This window comes from Micropterus dolomieu, linkage group LG03 (genome assembly GCF_021292245.1).
Source record: "Micropterus dolomieu isolate WLL.071019.BEF.003 ecotype Adirondacks linkage group LG03, ASM2129224v1, whole genome shotgun sequence".
NCBI lineage: Eukaryota > Metazoa > Chordata > Actinopteri > Centrarchiformes > Centrarchidae > Micropterus > Micropterus dolomieu.
Genome location: NC_060152.1, coordinates 17,620,485 through 17,636,250, shown reverse-complemented (window position 1 = coordinate 17,636,250; position 15,766 = coordinate 17,620,485). Strand labels below are relative to the sequence as shown.

Here is a 15,766-nt window from a genome sequence, read left to right as displayed (position 1 = left end):
ACGCGAATACAAAATACACATGAAATTAATTATTACTATAATGATAACATTATTATTATTATTATATTTTTATTATTATTATATTTATTGTATTTTTTTATTATTTTTATAGAGGTGTTTTGGTTTTGAGGTTTTGACCAAGGTTTTGACCTTTGACGTTATCTCTAGTAACACACCCACAGCTTCCTGTGAACAGGGGGCGGAGCGTCTGTGCGTCTTTTACTATGGTCTTTTGTTAAAATCAGAGGGTGTTTCACGAAGACCCGAGGCTGACGATGGGGAAGCGTCGTCTGCTCTGAGAGTCTGACCGCAAAGAACGTTTCCCGTCAGGGTCACCATTAAAATACGGACATCGGGTACGCGGAAAAGTTTTGCTTTGCAGGCAGGTGAACTTCAGTGTAACGTTAGCTAAGTTTTAACAAGACATGTATGCAAGGTGCTATTTCTTTCACGTATATTTCTTTTTCTTTACTTGATATGCTGTAAAAGTGCAGTACACGTCAGAAAGAATGAATTGCAGCAGTTTAATGTGGACCTTTTATTTATTTATTTATTTATTTATTTATTTATTTATTTAATTTTTTTTAAAGAAAGGGAGGAATGATCAATCTTGTTCAATCTACTAACGTTACTGACGAGCTCACATGGGTGGTACTTTTCTCCAGATTGATAAGTCAAGAAGTCTTCACTCTTGGCTTTACTATCACCCTCATAGGTTTTATCCAGCTGGGACATGTTTGCCACAGCAACCAAAAACTTCGTGGAGGAGGTGGATAACGGGGGTTTGCTGATCCCAGCGTCCAGCCTGAATGACACCATTGCTCTCCTGACAGTGGTGGTGAAGCGCAAGCGTTTCTGGTTTTGGCAGAAGCCCAAGTATCTTCCCACTGATTTTAACTTTAATGATATACTCGCAGGAGACAAACCTATAAAACCAAGTAATCATCAACATCTATATCTGTATATAATCTTATTTGTTAAATAACTTTTATTATAATGAGTTGTACTGATTTATTTTGAGATCACAAAACCTTAATGTCTCATTGTCCACAGGTGTCACAATGACAGACTTCATCAAATACAATGGGACCTACGGTGGCAACATTCAGGAAACTGTGAATGCAAATTTTGTCCACTCAAACATAACCCTGGAGGGTAAAGAGTCTTCTAAACTCCAGTCATCCTTTGGCAGTTTGAGTAAAGAGGAAGTGGATGTGCAGAAGCTGCTGCGAGACTCCACGGACAGGTTAGTTACCCACCTGTTTCCACTGCCCTGTCTGATGGTTTGTTTGAATAGAGTTAAAATGGAAGAACACTGACACTCGTCTGTTAAAGGTCTGAAAACAGCAGGTGTGATCTTTGTCCAACCATAAAGTTGCACACAAAGCAGGAGGCCCGGTTGAAAACACAATAGCTTGTTTTGGTTCAGGATGATATATTTTTTTTTTTATGCATACTCAATTTAAAATTCAAATCAGTTTAAGACAATACTTCTTGTATGTATACATTTCACATTTCCAAGACTTTTCCCTGTGAAACGTAACGCTGGTGTTTTGGGGATCTCAATGTCTCAGAATTCTGGACATGTCCCATGGTCTGGTCCAGCAGACAAAGGAGAAGCACAGACAGGTGTTTGGGATTGTGAAGGAGCGTATTGTGACTAATCAGCCCTGTTCAGTCATAGAGGAAGTGCAGCAGGACGGACAGTGTGGAGGAGGACTGATCTTATGTGGCCCCAAGAACCCAAAGGTAAAGTATTAGCACTGAAAAACTCATTTATTATTATAGTGTAAGTTGTTTTGTTTTTTTTTGTTTTTTTTTTATTCTTTCACGTATTAACGATGAAATGTTATTTGTTGTGCCTACTTTCACATGTTTTAGTATTTCTTCCTCAGTTAATGGTATACCATTAACTGAGGAAGAAATACTATATACCCTATATACCCTATACCCTACCCTATACCCTATACCCTACCCTATACTATATACCCTTCTTTGCCCAGAATGAGTTTCAGTTCTGAGAAGTTTTGAGAAGGAAGGAGAAGTGAAATTAGTTCCATTTTTATATTAAAACTTCTTTCAAACTGCTCACGCCGCGTAGTTTTGGACACTTTGCTTCCTCTTCCATAATTTTAGTCCTCTGTGTAATTTTCAATTGTTGTTGCAAAATGTTCAGTCTTTGATTCAGAGTGAATGAAACCAAAACTGGGCATTCACTGCTCATGTCCGAGATAGATTTAAAGGTTTCTTTAAATGTCACTGTGGCCACATACTCATTTCCACATCATTTGGAACCAGATACACCAGCAAGTGAGTCTACAAATGTACCATGCATCACCGACAACTGTTATTCAGTGGTAATAAATTCTTTTAAAGTGGATATTTCCATGCAGAGTTTTGTTGAAATTTGCGTGTTTGGTCTCACGTGTCTGCTGCAGGTTTCATTGAAGGAGAATGGGCGTTTGAGTAAAGACAGTAACGTTACCATGGAGATTCCCATCCATGCTACCATTGCCTATTCCCTGTTAGAGCTAGAGATCAAACATGACGGACGCTACGGTGAGAAATCATTCACTAAATTCATACATTAACTGGTCTTTTGCAGAGAATAACAACCGCTTAAACTCTTACTGCAGATACATTTCATGTCTGGGTATTTGAAATGTATTTTTCACAGAGCTGTGTCTGATGTCAGACACCTCTGGAGGTTTCGAAGTAGATGGCAGAGATCCGGCGTGTGCCTCTGAAAACTGCCGCCTTAGAGAAGGTAAATTACTGTTTTCTTCTCAGCTTTTTCTTTCTGCAGCCTTAAAGCAAGTGATTGTAAATGGTTGTTGCAGCTGATGATGTGTTCAGGAATGCATGTTGTTTTCGAGTCATAAAGGGCCTCTTGACATTGGAGGCCCAGTGCTGTCTTATCAGAAGGGTGTGATAACTGTTAACATGTGCTTTGACCTATATTATAAGGTCTCTTTAAACCAAACAGCCATGTGGTTAGTTCATATTGTACTGTATATTTTACTTTTCTGTTTTCTATCATTTTCCCCCGGTTCAGTCTTAGTTTTAATGCCCTGCTGCTTGCACACATTTTGAAGGTGAATGAGAAAGTGGGTCCATTTTGTATATTCTCTATTGGCAGAGCTGGAGCAGCTGAATGATCATTTCCAGCACCTTTCAGCTCTTCCTGTCACCACAAGGTCCTCTCTGCTCCAGCAAATTACAAAAGTTATGGAGGACAGAGGGTCCATCAGTTCACTTCAGAATGTGGTAAAAGAGGTCATGTCACAGAGACACTTTTATAATGTGGAGTTAGCATTAGGAACTTTTGTTAAATTGGCTTTTATATCTGGGTGTCTTTCCCTTCCTCAGCTAGACCAAATGCTCCTAGGAAAGAGACCTGCCCTGGGTGATGTTACAACGACACACTCTCAAAAACAAAACATTCAAGCAATTCTGGACCTTTTGGAGCTGTCTGGTCAGGCAGACCAGTCCACAGAAGTCCTCATAGCCCTTCACCTCATTACCAGCTCCTTGGATGGTGAGAAAGCTGTGCTCTATGCAGCCTTTATTACTTAGCCCATTAAAAGTGAAATATTGCTTGGTGTCCTCAATCTGTGGGGGGGAAAACCCCTCCATCAAGTTCATGAGTAGAAGTATGTGGAGTTGCCACTGCATGCAGATTGTCCTGAAAACATCTTTTCCTTTCTGTTCCGCTTTCATTCTCTGGGTCTTTGTCTTTAAGAGATGACATATGATTGTCTTGCTGTCTTGGGAATGTGCTGCAGCCTCACAGTGTTACAGGCTCTGGAGCAACTGGTTAGTAAAAATCAGTTTTTACAAAGAAGAATACAACACAAAAACACATCATGTGAGTTATTTTTTCAAATTATGCATCACATTGATTTAGCTGCCTTTTATCTTCCTGTCACACCTGTTCCAGGTGCAGTGTGTATCTGAGAAGGGAGAATTGCCTCTGAGCAGTACAGGCTTAGCTGCACTGACAGAAGACGTCTATGAAAAGACTGAATATCTGTTTGCCTCCTCTAACATGTCCCTGAAGAGAGATGGGGACACGGTGAAGATGGAAATAAACCACCAGCCAGGAAACCGTCCTCTGATCCTGTGTATCGCTATTAGAGGTCTTGCCTCATTGGCTCAATGTGTTTAAACTTTAAATCCACCAGAAACTTTAATTACTACACTAGAGTGAGGTAAAGGGAATATCATACGGTATGTCAAGTGTAATTTATCATTGTTTTTTATTTGTTTTGGTGCAGTAGAATTTCTTTTAAAACACCATTGCTGTCTACTGTTGGGTAAAACAATTTAATATATTAATTGCCAGACAATTGTTGATCCAGTACGAATTGTGAACAACTTTGCCAATTAGTTTAGGTCATGGAGTTTGGACTGTTTGTTGGACAAAACAGGTATTTGGAGTACCTCAAGTTTATTGGAAATTGTGAGGGATAACTTTCACTGATTTCTGATTTTATAGAAAAAACAATCGTAAAATGATCAACTTTGAGATAATTCAAGTAAGGAATAATACCTTACAAGTTGTTGCGTTACTAGGAGTTAATCTACACCTTCAAGCCAGTCTAAGCCTAGAATTTTCAGTGGTCATGGTATAATAAAAATAACCATTAGCTGGAGTCTTAAAAATATACTATTACATGGTCACAACTAAATTCAGATTCTTCGGTGTAGAACTAGAATTTACATTTTTAACTTGGTATCTGGTGGTGGCATCAGTACACATACTACAATGTTCAGATTTTAGCCTGAATGAAAATGAAAGCGGAAGGGTTCAACAACCGGCCCCTGGTTCTTCATATGTGATTTTGGGTAATGCCACGACAGATGAATGTGCCTAGTAACTGAAAAAATCACTTTTATTATGTTTCATGTAATAATGCTCCATCTACATTTGGCAATGTCCTGAACACTTAAATGCTTAAGTTTCAAAATATATACTAATGAATTATTTTATGCAGAGACTGATGTCATGCTGTGGGGTATCTTGGACTTTTTGTTCTTTGTGGCTTTAGGTTGTCTGTAATAACTTACTTTATTTTCCTCTGAAGCGTATGGTGATCAAATAGTAATCAATTTTGAAAATTGTGCATATTAATTAACCACAGCATTGTCCTCCAGAGATGGATGTTAGAAGCTTTTTTTTTAATGTTCCAACTACCAACCTCATTCTGATCCACTTAAGCACATTGGACTATTTGATGTTCATGCAGTTTGATTGCACACGTCTCTAGTTTTAATGTGCCTTTAATTGTGGAGCACTACTTCTATGTTTTATGTTGTGAGTCTGTCAGAGAACAAAAGTAACAATATTGAGAATTCATCAGCTACTTTTTTTATCTGTCATTTTTGTGTGTTTATCTCTGTGGTGAAAATGAAAAACGGACTGATCTTAACATTGTTGTAAATATTTTTTTCCCTCTACCAATTAGCATACACGTCATCTCAATGCAAAATGTCTGTCTAGTAATTCTGCTTAAAGTACAAAGCAAAACCAAAGCAGATCGTTAGAAAACACAAGTTATTTATTTGACATCTGAAAATACAACTTTTCTGAAATCTTGTAAAATATACCTATACCTCGATATGGACTTTTATAAGTCACTATGAACTTTAAAACAGTTATCCTTTAGTAATATCACATCAAAAGGGATGGTTCACTGAGATGCAGTACCCTGTTCAAGAGTCCTGTGGAAAGTTATTTTTCTTTCTTCCAAACAAACACAGATACAGCACCATATCAACGGCTCTAACAGTCAGAAACACTTTCATAATCCAAATGATTGACAAACAATCAACATAATTAATGTAATCTGTTATGCTTGCATGAAAGACAGTTAATGGGTCAACACTACAGTATCACTTTTCCATCAAATAGTGACATTTCCCATTAATGAGTTTGAACCGCTAAGACGCCAGGGCATAAATAAAGCCCTGAGGAGGAGACATAGACAAAGTCTTAAAAATATGACACTGTTCTCCATGAATGAGTTTGTAAGTTTGTACAGTAGTAATTAAATGAGATGAATTACTGGAGGCATATGCACTGTAAACTGTGACACTGAGGTATCGTTCTTTTCGATGAGCAAGCCCTCCTTATTTTTGCAGAATAAATAACCTATCTTACATACTGATGTAAATTTAAAAAACAGACGTGACGAAAAAAAATTGCATTTGCTTTTAAAACATACTGACACAAGGGCCAGTATTTTCTTCCAATCCGCGTGAATGAAAGTATTCTTTAAAAAACATTTAGCCAATAAATAAGTACACTTCCTGTGTGTTGTGAGTTGCATAGTGTGCTAGAAAGGAATCTGGCAATTCAGATCAAGGTGACTCAGTTTTGCTGCAGCTTTGTGCGAAATCCAAATTCACACCGGGCTGATGTTCAACAATTTGTCCGTGTGTGAAGTACAGTGTGGAATCCCCCTTCCCTTCAGGTCTCCCCTTTCATCCCAGGCCTAGCAGCTTGGAAAGCCACATCTCTACAACAGGGGGTAAAACATCAGTAGACCCAGCTGACTGGAACCCACTGCGGCTCTATGAATAAACGCTCTACCACCTCCTGCAGCTTGTCAAAGGCCTTGTCCAAATTGTCATTGACAATAGTCAGGTCAAAGTAGTGGCTGTATGCCCGGCGGATCCTGGCACTCTCGTCCACAGTCTTCTTCAAATCATTCTCCTGTTGCAGAAAAAGATTCAGCCCATTAGGATGATGGAAGAAACAACCAGTGACCACTGAAAGGTCCGTCATCATTTATGAGTATTTAGGAAGCTTCAATCCTGAAAACTTACCGTGAGTAGTTTGGTAGTAAGTCCAGCATCTATCACAGCTTTGTGCATAGCTCTAAGTGTGTCCAGTTCAGGAGCAGCAATAAACACCACAAATGGCATAAATTCAGCAGTCTTTAACACTTTCAGGGCCTGGGCAGAAAACATAATGTCACAACTAACGCTTCAGGGCAGGAAAAAAAGATCCATATACAGTGTTCCCTTGACTAACCTGAGGGTTGACGTCCAGGATGCAGGTACGGCCTGCATGCACCACTTCATGTATAGAGTCAATCTTGGTGCCATAAAGGTTGCCATCATACTCTCCGTGCTCCAGATATCGGCTCTCCTTGATGTCCTTCTCCATCTCCTCTCGCGTCACAAAGCAGTAGTTCTGGCCATCTCTCTCCTCTTCCCTCGGACGGCGTGACGTGACTGGAGGTAAAAATTGAGGAACGGTGTTACATGTACTAGTGCAGGACATCTACTAGTTACCTCAGCTTGCTGTCTCACAAACTCACAGGGTACAGTGGTGCCATATCGCAGGGGGTTCATGACAATAAGTCTATTCTTCAGACTCCGCCTCCCAACACCCTGGGCTCCAATTAGAATCAGTGTTTTCCTCTGGAACGGCGGCATCTTGGTTACTTCCTCATAGATCTGCAGCTCATAACGGTCAAATTCTGTTCAGGGAAATACAAAGGTTGGGTGAGTACTGTATTGTTTTATATGCACAACTTAACACTGCAAACTTTTCACAAAAAAATAGAACCAGTTGTGATACACACCTGCATTCTTTGAAGTGAGGTACATCATTTTTTTCTTCTTTTTCTTTGCAGTTTGAGTTCCGCAGAGCATCCCTGAGACATATTTATTAAAGTTTCAGATCGCCACTTGGTGGTGCTAAATGCAAGGATTTTACTATCATGACTATCGTAATAACTAAACAAGAGCAGCTGATGTGGATGAATGAACATGATTTGCACTGACCTGTACCGGAAGTATCCCAGTCTCTTCTCACGAAAGCTTTCCTCTTCTCCTCCAAGAACTGACTGGGGATGAGACCAGCGGCTCCACCAACAATTTTGCATGCCTATATGGAAATCAGAGATGCTGAGAGATGTAAGTATTTCTCAGAGAAAAGGAGTACTGTCACAAACGTCTTCCTCGTTGCCAAGTTAGTACAGTTAGACAAACCACTATGTAGAGCATTTTCTCGCACTATAGTTTAATGACAAAACAACAACCCACAAAAATGAAACTGCTGTTTTGTCCAATTGGAATTTAAATTTTTCTACCCCACTTCTAATGAGCTCTGCAGCTCTGGTTAAAGCAGCACTGTCCTCCATTGCCGCTGGGCAAAATGTGTTTACTTACCTGCCACCAGTTGGGGTCCTCCTTGTTGACAACGTGAAGGATTTCTCCCTTGGAAAAGGCCAGGCCTGCCTCTTTACAGGGGATCAAGTTGTCTGTGGCCGGATTATAGTTAAAGTGTGGCTTCAGATAAACCTACAATTTAGGGTGTGAACAAGATATCAGACAATTAATTATACAGACAGCATATGCAACAGGGTTGAGCGATACCTTAAATCCTTATTAAAATATACTGTCCAATAGTTGATGAGTATTTCATAAATTTGTGTATGACCGGTGCCATGGCTGTAGAACAAACTTATACTGTTTGACAGCTCTTAGAATATAAAAAATAACGTTACATAACTATAATGAGTGCATGTCCACTTTATTCTTCCCTATACAAATCATATCCAATTAGGCAGTTATATTTCAAGCTATCATGTTCCCTTTCACAAGTGTTATTTGACTGCAACTAGAACTACTGTCCATACTCAAAGAAAGTAGTCTGAACAAGGTGGATGAACATTGACCACAACTTTAAAAAGGAGACCAGTGTGAGGAGTCACAAAAGTTTTTAACCAAAATCAGTGACATGATGAAAATGCAGTTGTTGACAGATTCATCAGAGGTCCATCAGTGCTTTTTCATTTTCTAATTCACAAGATAAAACTCTTCCCAAAACTGAAACCATAAGCAAACATTCGATCATTCGATCCTTTCCGGCACAAAGGTCAGTGTCTGACATAACCCTACATACTGCTCCTCAGTGTCAGCTGCTGTGTGCGCCACTTACAGTAAGAAGAGGGGGTGCTCCACTGAACAGAGTGGTGTACGCCCCAGATAGTGTGTTAAGTGTTATTAATAGACCCTCCGTGGGCTCAATTTTCAGAAGCCTGGTATTCTGAGATCATCCAGGTCAGGCAGCTCTCACCCAATCCCTGACAGGTACAGTACGACTCCTAACAGCCTTGTACACGTGGCAAACTGGATCTACACATCAGCACTGACTTCAATATTTCAATCAAGATTAAATATATACTCAATATAACAGATTTTTCAGTGTAACACAAGTTTCCCACAGGTGCAAAGCTTGACAGGAAAATACGATGCAGCCTCCCTTTCCTCACCTGTGGAGATGCCGGTGTGTCTCTGTAGCTGGGCAGGACCTTGAGTGTGATGCTCCCGCTGCAGTCCCTCAACTGCTCCTGGAGTTCAAGGGGGTTGCGACCGACCTCACGACCATTGACCTCACGGATTATGTCCCCTGTGTGCAGCATGCCCTGCCTGTCAATTGAGCTTCCGTGCAAGATCCGCGCTATCACCATCTCCCCCCGCTCCACACGGAACGTCACCCCCTGAAAGAGAGCACGAGTCATTTAGTATTGTACATCCGTACTTCTGTTTCATGGGTCGGTCTGTGTGGTTGCTGTGAAAGAAGCAACTCGTGTTGAGTTGCTATATAAAACTGAGTCACCCTGTAGCAGATGGTCAATAAAAGAGGACATTTGTAAAACACTTTACAGCCTAACAGGAATGTTACATGTTTCCCCTGCAGAGCTGTGGTGGATATAAATGCCTGGCTAACTTACCAGTGGTTCCCCAGCTTTCTTCTGGATGCCAATCATCCTGACAGCATCAGCTGGCATGAGTGAACTCGTCAATGAGGCATCGCTGTTCGCCGCAGCGTGGGGCATTTCATAGCACTTTGCAGCCACTTTGTCATGAGCCTCTATCAAAGACTGTGGAAGAAAAAAGAGGAACGAGAGAGAGAAATACAGACAGAAAGAAAGACTAAATCTGGTTCACAATCTGTACATTTCAACACCTTTTTCTAGATAAGGAAAACAACAATCGCCACTACCGCGTGGATCATGACTGGCACTGCAACACACATTTGATATATCACCATGAAAAAGTAAAGACATAAATCACTTTACTGTACCACATTCCTTTATAAAAATACCTTTTTATGACTGCACTGACAGATGACTACATGATATATAGAGAAGTCAGTCTTGTTCTTACCCTAGCAGCCACAACATAGCGTTAAGCATTGGTCAGAGGCTACTACTGCATCAGCAAATGTGAAGATTTACTGAAACAGTAGGTGACAGTATTCTCCGCCTGACTACCCACATAACTCAGCCTGTTATTGGCCCAGGGAAATACACCCCACCCTCCCATGTCGCAGCTTGTAAGTGGTCAAGAATATAAAGGGGGACAAACAAGCAGAGCTGACTAACTTTCTGAGCTAGTACCAGGACTTCTGAAAACATCAGGCAGTGGTTGGCGTAAAAAGCTCTGACATCCATTCCCACACAAGGAGCACACAAGCTTGATCATTAACTCTACAAATCTCTAATCCCCCATTACACCCAACAACAATTGTGTACAAGAGGAATAAGGTCTGAGATACCTTGAAGTGAGGCTCCTGAAGAAGTTTGACAAGCTCAGCAGTGGCAGCATCTTTTTCTGGCAGTTTATTGAGGGAATCCAGGATCTCTGTGACCAGCTGAACATTATTATCCTGTACAGCTTGTAACTGAACTTCCTCAAGACGCTCATGGGCCTACACACACACACACACACACACACACACACACACACACACACACACACACACACACACACACACACACACACACAAACAAATTACCACTTTATCAGGCTATTTGTGGAGAGCTTGGAATGCCTCACAGTAAATCAAATGTAAATCTACCTCTTTATTTGTAGGAGGGAAGGTCACAATTTGATTAGAGTTACAAATCATGAGTTTCGAACTCCAGAATTTATTTTTGGTTTGTATTTTAGAGCATAAAAAGCAGGGTAAACAACAGTGAACGTGTCGGACTGAAACAACACATTTACTAACTTTTTGTCTTTTAACGTATTCTCATACCAAAGCCCTAATATTTTGACTTGTTCTGAGGGAGCTGCCATGATTTAGTACATTTCTGGGAACCTGTTGTGCTATGTTGGTGCTACTGAGAAGAGTTTACCACCCTGCTGAAGGCTTAGCTTTATCACACAGGGAAATGAGATCATACTCAACTGATATAACAATATATTATTTCAGGTGTTGCTGTTATTGTGTCCACACAGTGTATATCAAATTAGTGAGACCCCATTAAATGCCATCGTTTTGTAACTTTTATGCAAAACATTAATGGCTCTTAAATCTAACTATCTCTGTGATACACAGAAGACAAAGGGAAATTAACAGTTCAATATTCAGTGTATATGACCATATTCACGGGGTTCTATGTGATATGAAATTACACCAGATCCTACATACAGACCCATGTAACAGGGGAAAAAGAAAGGAAAGCAGTGCTCTGTTTGATAGAAATGAGGACAAGAACTTGTCTTTCTGTCAGGTTTTCTATAGAAACCATTCTATTCATAGATAAAGCAGATGAACCTAATGGCCTCAATCTGCAATCTGATTTTTTCCTGTTATGTAAGTCATTTGTTCATCATGCTGTCAACCCCTTTTAGCAATGTGAAAAATCATTTTTTTTCTCTCTACTGAAGCTTAAACAAATCCTCAAGTTTTGGGGAATGTATTACATTCCTTTTAAGTAATTAAGAGGAAACTACAGAAGGTGTACTGTTCCACCCTGCACAAAGCAAACATGATGCTTGTTTCTCTCTTCTAATGACAAGTACAGTTATACCTCGCACTGGCCAGGAGACATTCCTGCAACTAATAATACTTGACAACGGAACAGTGGGCACAGAAGATTTAGTTAACGTCACAAGGTAGCACATTATAGGATGCCATTTGTTTGTGGGTACAACAAGATTATTCAAAAACCATGTATGTTCTAGAGAGAGAGAGAGATCTCAGTCTGAACTATTTCTCCCTCCAACATAGAAATAAATAAGCATTTGCCTATTGCATACCTAGCTGAAACATGTTGAGCCTCATAGGGTACACTACCAGAAAGAGTTAGTCCTCATCTAGGATGTGTGATGACATGTGACACCTTCATTTCCTTGGGCTCACAGTGACATTTGCTCTTCTTCTCAACTAGAGCTTGATGATGAACTAATAAGATTACAACTCTGTGTTTGTGTGTGTACTACATAGCGCTGGAGTTGTTGGAGTGAGTGTGTGTGTGTTACCTTGGCGAGGGAGCGGACAATGGGGCTCTCCATGATGCCTCTGAGGAAGATGAGGTCAATATCTTTGGTTCCTGTGCCTGATGGCAGGTCTTTCAGGTTGTCCAGTACCTGCTGCATGGCTGAGTGAGAAAAATACAATTATTAGACAGCGTGCCAACCACTCTCTTTACTTCTTTTGAACTTAAGAATTACTGCTCTGTGAAAGCAGGCAGAAATATTGTGACAAATAAAGCTCACTGCAAGTAATAATGAAAATAATTAAAATTCTCAGCCAATGAAAACACTGATGAAAAAAAACATCAAAACAATGTGACTATAATAAGAGCTTACAAAGCAAGAACAATAAGTGGACAGTCAATCAATGGGCCAATTCACAGAGAACATCCCTTATTTCCATTGCAGCAGCAACAAGCACACAGAGTCACAAAGGAGTTGTTTTACTAACAGTGCTGCCTTGTAGAGGCTGAGAGCACACATCAAGAAACTGGAGCCAACGAATCCTGACACATACAGCTAGTCCATTAGCCTTTTTTGAGAGTTTGAACATAGAAGTAGACAGCAAACTAAGATCTGACAAGACAGTTAACAGAAATTCAATGCAATCACTATGGAAGCAGAAACATTTTGCTGTTCATGTGTTCATTTGTTTTTTGCTGTGTGGCTATTGGGACAAATGTGAAAGTTCACACCCACACAACTATCTCTGGGCAGTGGGCTCATTACCATTTATATGGTAATGAGATGTCAAATTTTGCACACAACATTGCAACAGTTCCAAAACATTAGTTAGGACATCTGTCTTTAGCAGCTTACCTGTGCCAGACTTTGCATTGGCCACGGTCATGTTTAATATTCCTTGCCTCGGGACGGTGAAAGTCTTCTTAACAGAGTCAACAGCCGTCCAACTGCCCGCTTACAGAAACCAGAGCAACTGGAGGGCTGGAGAAGGTAGGAAACCCGCTCAAGTAAGTACACTGTATGCTAAGATCCCCACACTGCACAAGCCGTGACATGAAATTAAGCAAGCTGACATTTACTAACATGTGTTGTTGTTGTTGAGCAAATGATGCAGACACATTACTCAAGGATGAGACACAATATGGCACAGAAAACATTTGTTTGTCTTGGTGTTTTATGCACATGTTAGCACAGAGGGCTCTTCTGAAATAAGGGAAAGACAAAGAGGGCCATTGGGTGAAACAGGATGATTCTCCCATGCTTCTGGCTAAAGGTTGTGCCAGTCACACACAGAGAGGCCCCTGGGTACAAACATGACCTCCAAACAGAGTGAAGCAAAAACAGACCGGCCAACGTCTTGGTGGGTAGGTGGACAAACAGAAGTGTGGGCTTTTTGAGCATAGGCAGCCCTGTTTAGCTGTAAACTGTATATCAGAAATGCACTATTGTTCTCCATCCGCACAATGTGGACAAAAGAAATGTGGACAGTAAGAAGGCAGATAATCACCCAGAGCAAAAAATAAACAAGAAAGGCACAAACTCACCTACAAACTGTGTTCAAATCATCAGTGCAGCGCTCCGACACGGAGCCCCACGTTTTCTATAAACACTCATCTGGTACCTCTGGACTAAAGATAGAATGAAATCACATTACTCTTATAATTTGGTGAAAATATCTTAGACAACCTAATGCAGGTTAGTAAGCCCCTCTCCTTCCCAAACTGCCTTCATCTCACAGATTCTCCTCATCCAGTAGTGTTTCCAAATTGTACAAAAGTACATCAAGACTAATTAATAATTTTACCAAACCACATATCCGTTATGATTAAAGAATAATGCTGTGTTAAATATATATATATATATATAAAACAGAAGGTAATCTAGAAATTAAAGCAACCACTCTGGCCTGCACCTTCTAATACCTTAAATCAGAACTGTTTACAACCAAAATTACATATTTAAAGATTTCAAGTAACTTTATCCAATTATAGCTGCTGATGATGTTAAAATACAATAATAGCAGATTAAGCCAAATCGGGCAGGCCACAATATGAGCCGATATTAGTCTATTGCAGGTATCTCGCTATCTGTGTATTGGTCGATGAGTAACACGTTCATTTTTCAAATGTTATTGTATATGGGTGAAAGGAAGGGCGCCTGTAATGCCATTATAAAACTATATGACACCAGACTTCAAGTTTCAAGATGCAGAAGTGTTAGTAATTGTGACAAATGATTAGTGAGATACCTCAGAAAAGTATATTGCTTACTATCACCCACTTTGAGCTAATTAAAATTCTCATAAGTTAGAAGCCAGTATTAATGAATGGGGCACAGCTGGCTTGAGGCAGTTTCACCACCTACACCCGATCTCTATCAAACACATGTGGAGCAGCCAGGTGAGAAGTGAACGCTAGGTGCTAATGGTGGCAGATAAGTTTCTAAATAGTGGTTAGCCACGGAAAGACACCAAAGTAACGTACAGTGGAGCTAAACCAAAGCCTTAAAAAAACGTGTTTGCTGTAACTTAGTGGTCTAAGTTTGCTGTCAAGCTAACGTTACACACGCACTTGGCACGTGTAATCTCTTTCAATGTGAGGTAATTTCACGTTAGCTAAGAATGGTGACGTTGGCCAGCCATTTGTAGGTTATTAGCGGTAGGTTATTAGTTAATTACAGTGTTAACACATAACGATTAAAATTTTACACTGCGGCTACATGATGCCAGGTCCTCTAACGTTAATTCAACCACTGCCCGTTCTCTGCGAAGTTGGTGCTAGCCGCCGCTAGTTTATGGCTCATTATCCAGACAAACGCTAGCAAACCCTGGCGTACGCGTAACTTACACATGTGGTATCTTTCAGACTGAATAAGCGGTTAATACAGACTAATAAAGATGTTGGCAACATTAACCCAGCTAATTTAGCTTGTTAATGTTCTCATGCGATGTAAGCTAGTAGTCATGATGTACAGTTAGCAGCAAGTCCACTAATTAGCTAGTAGCTAACAGTAACATCATGTGGCTCAGACTAGCTATCGTTAGCTAGCAGGAACAGCGATAGCCGAGAAACTAGAGGGTCCCATGGTGACCGCGCGTAAGTATCTGGTAAAATTATTGAATTATACATTACCTATTTTTTTGAGTATCACCCAGTCACACTTTCATTATTCCCTTAACTTCAGAGTTTCCTAATTCGCAGATCACTTGCGTAATAGTAACGTTAAGTGTTATTGCATTTCTAGTGCCTGCTTGAGCCCGTTGCCTCAGTTCCCCGTCCACACACACATTGCTATGCTAATGACATCCAATGCCTTACAAGTAATATCTAATCCTGCACAACCCACCGTATAACTTACTGTAAACGTTACAAACAATAAAATAAAATACTGATAGAAAAGGTATGTATAAGGTAAACTGCATCCATGGTTCCCATCAAATCCAATGACCCCTAAACGTACTGTGAAATATCCTCTGGCTGCGTTTTATTGTAGAGTGTGCACACTCACTGCAATATTG

The 15,766-nt window shown here is 40.2% G+C and overlaps 2 protein-coding genes across 9 annotated transcripts; one reads left to right on the top strand and one right to left on the bottom strand.

The window, feature by feature from the left end:
* The first annotated feature begins 211 nt into the window (after positions 1-211).
* gsdmeb (gasdermin Eb) lies at positions 212-5,432 on the top strand. Of its 4 annotated transcripts, none has more exons than XM_046045201.1 (10): positions 212-356; positions 716-938; positions 1,054-1,246; positions 1,575-1,749; positions 2,439-2,559; positions 2,678-2,767; positions 3,140-3,276; positions 3,370-3,538; positions 3,743-3,816; positions 3,941-5,432. In XM_046045201.1, exons 2-10 carry the CDS (start codon positions 734-736, stop codon positions 4,166-4,168), a joined length of 1,392 nt encoding a protein of 463 aa, XP_045901157.1. In that variant the 5' UTR covers positions 212-356; positions 716-733; the 3' UTR covers positions 4,169-5,432. The 4 variants fall into 4 exon arrangements, with proteins under 4 accessions (XP_045901157.1, XP_045901159.1, XP_045901156.1 ...); XM_046045203.1 differs by having other exon boundaries at positions 212-382; positions 3,140-3,267; XM_046045200.1 differs by having other exon boundaries at positions 212-382.
* Positions 5,433-5,543: 111 nt separating this feature from the next.
* pals2a (protein associated with LIN7 2, MAGUK p55 family member a) lies at positions 5,544-15,727 on the bottom strand. 5 transcript variants are annotated; one of them, XM_046045196.1, is made up of 14 exons: positions 15,709-15,727; positions 13,794-13,877; positions 13,105-13,230; positions 12,292-12,410; positions 10,580-10,732; positions 9,753-9,902; positions 9,291-9,518; positions 8,185-8,316; positions 7,798-7,900; positions 7,596-7,667; positions 7,329-7,490; positions 7,040-7,242; positions 6,832-6,960; positions 5,544-6,718 (listed from the first exon to the last, which is right to left on the bottom strand). In XM_046045196.1, the coding sequence occupies exons 3-14, from the start codon at positions 13,133-13,135 to the stop codon at positions 6,542-6,544; spliced, it is 1,659 nt and encodes a 552-aa protein (XP_045901152.1). In that variant the 5' UTR covers positions 13,136-13,230; positions 13,794-13,877; positions 15,709-15,727; the 3' UTR covers positions 5,544-6,541. The 5 variants fall into 5 exon arrangements, with proteins under 5 accessions (XP_045901152.1, XP_045901154.1, XP_045901153.1 ...); XM_046045198.1 differs by lacking the exon at positions 15,709-15,727 and adding an exon at positions 15,607-15,625; XM_046045197.1 differs by lacking the exon at positions 15,709-15,727 and adding an exon at positions 15,595-15,612.
* Positions 15,728-15,766: the final 39 nt, after the last annotated feature.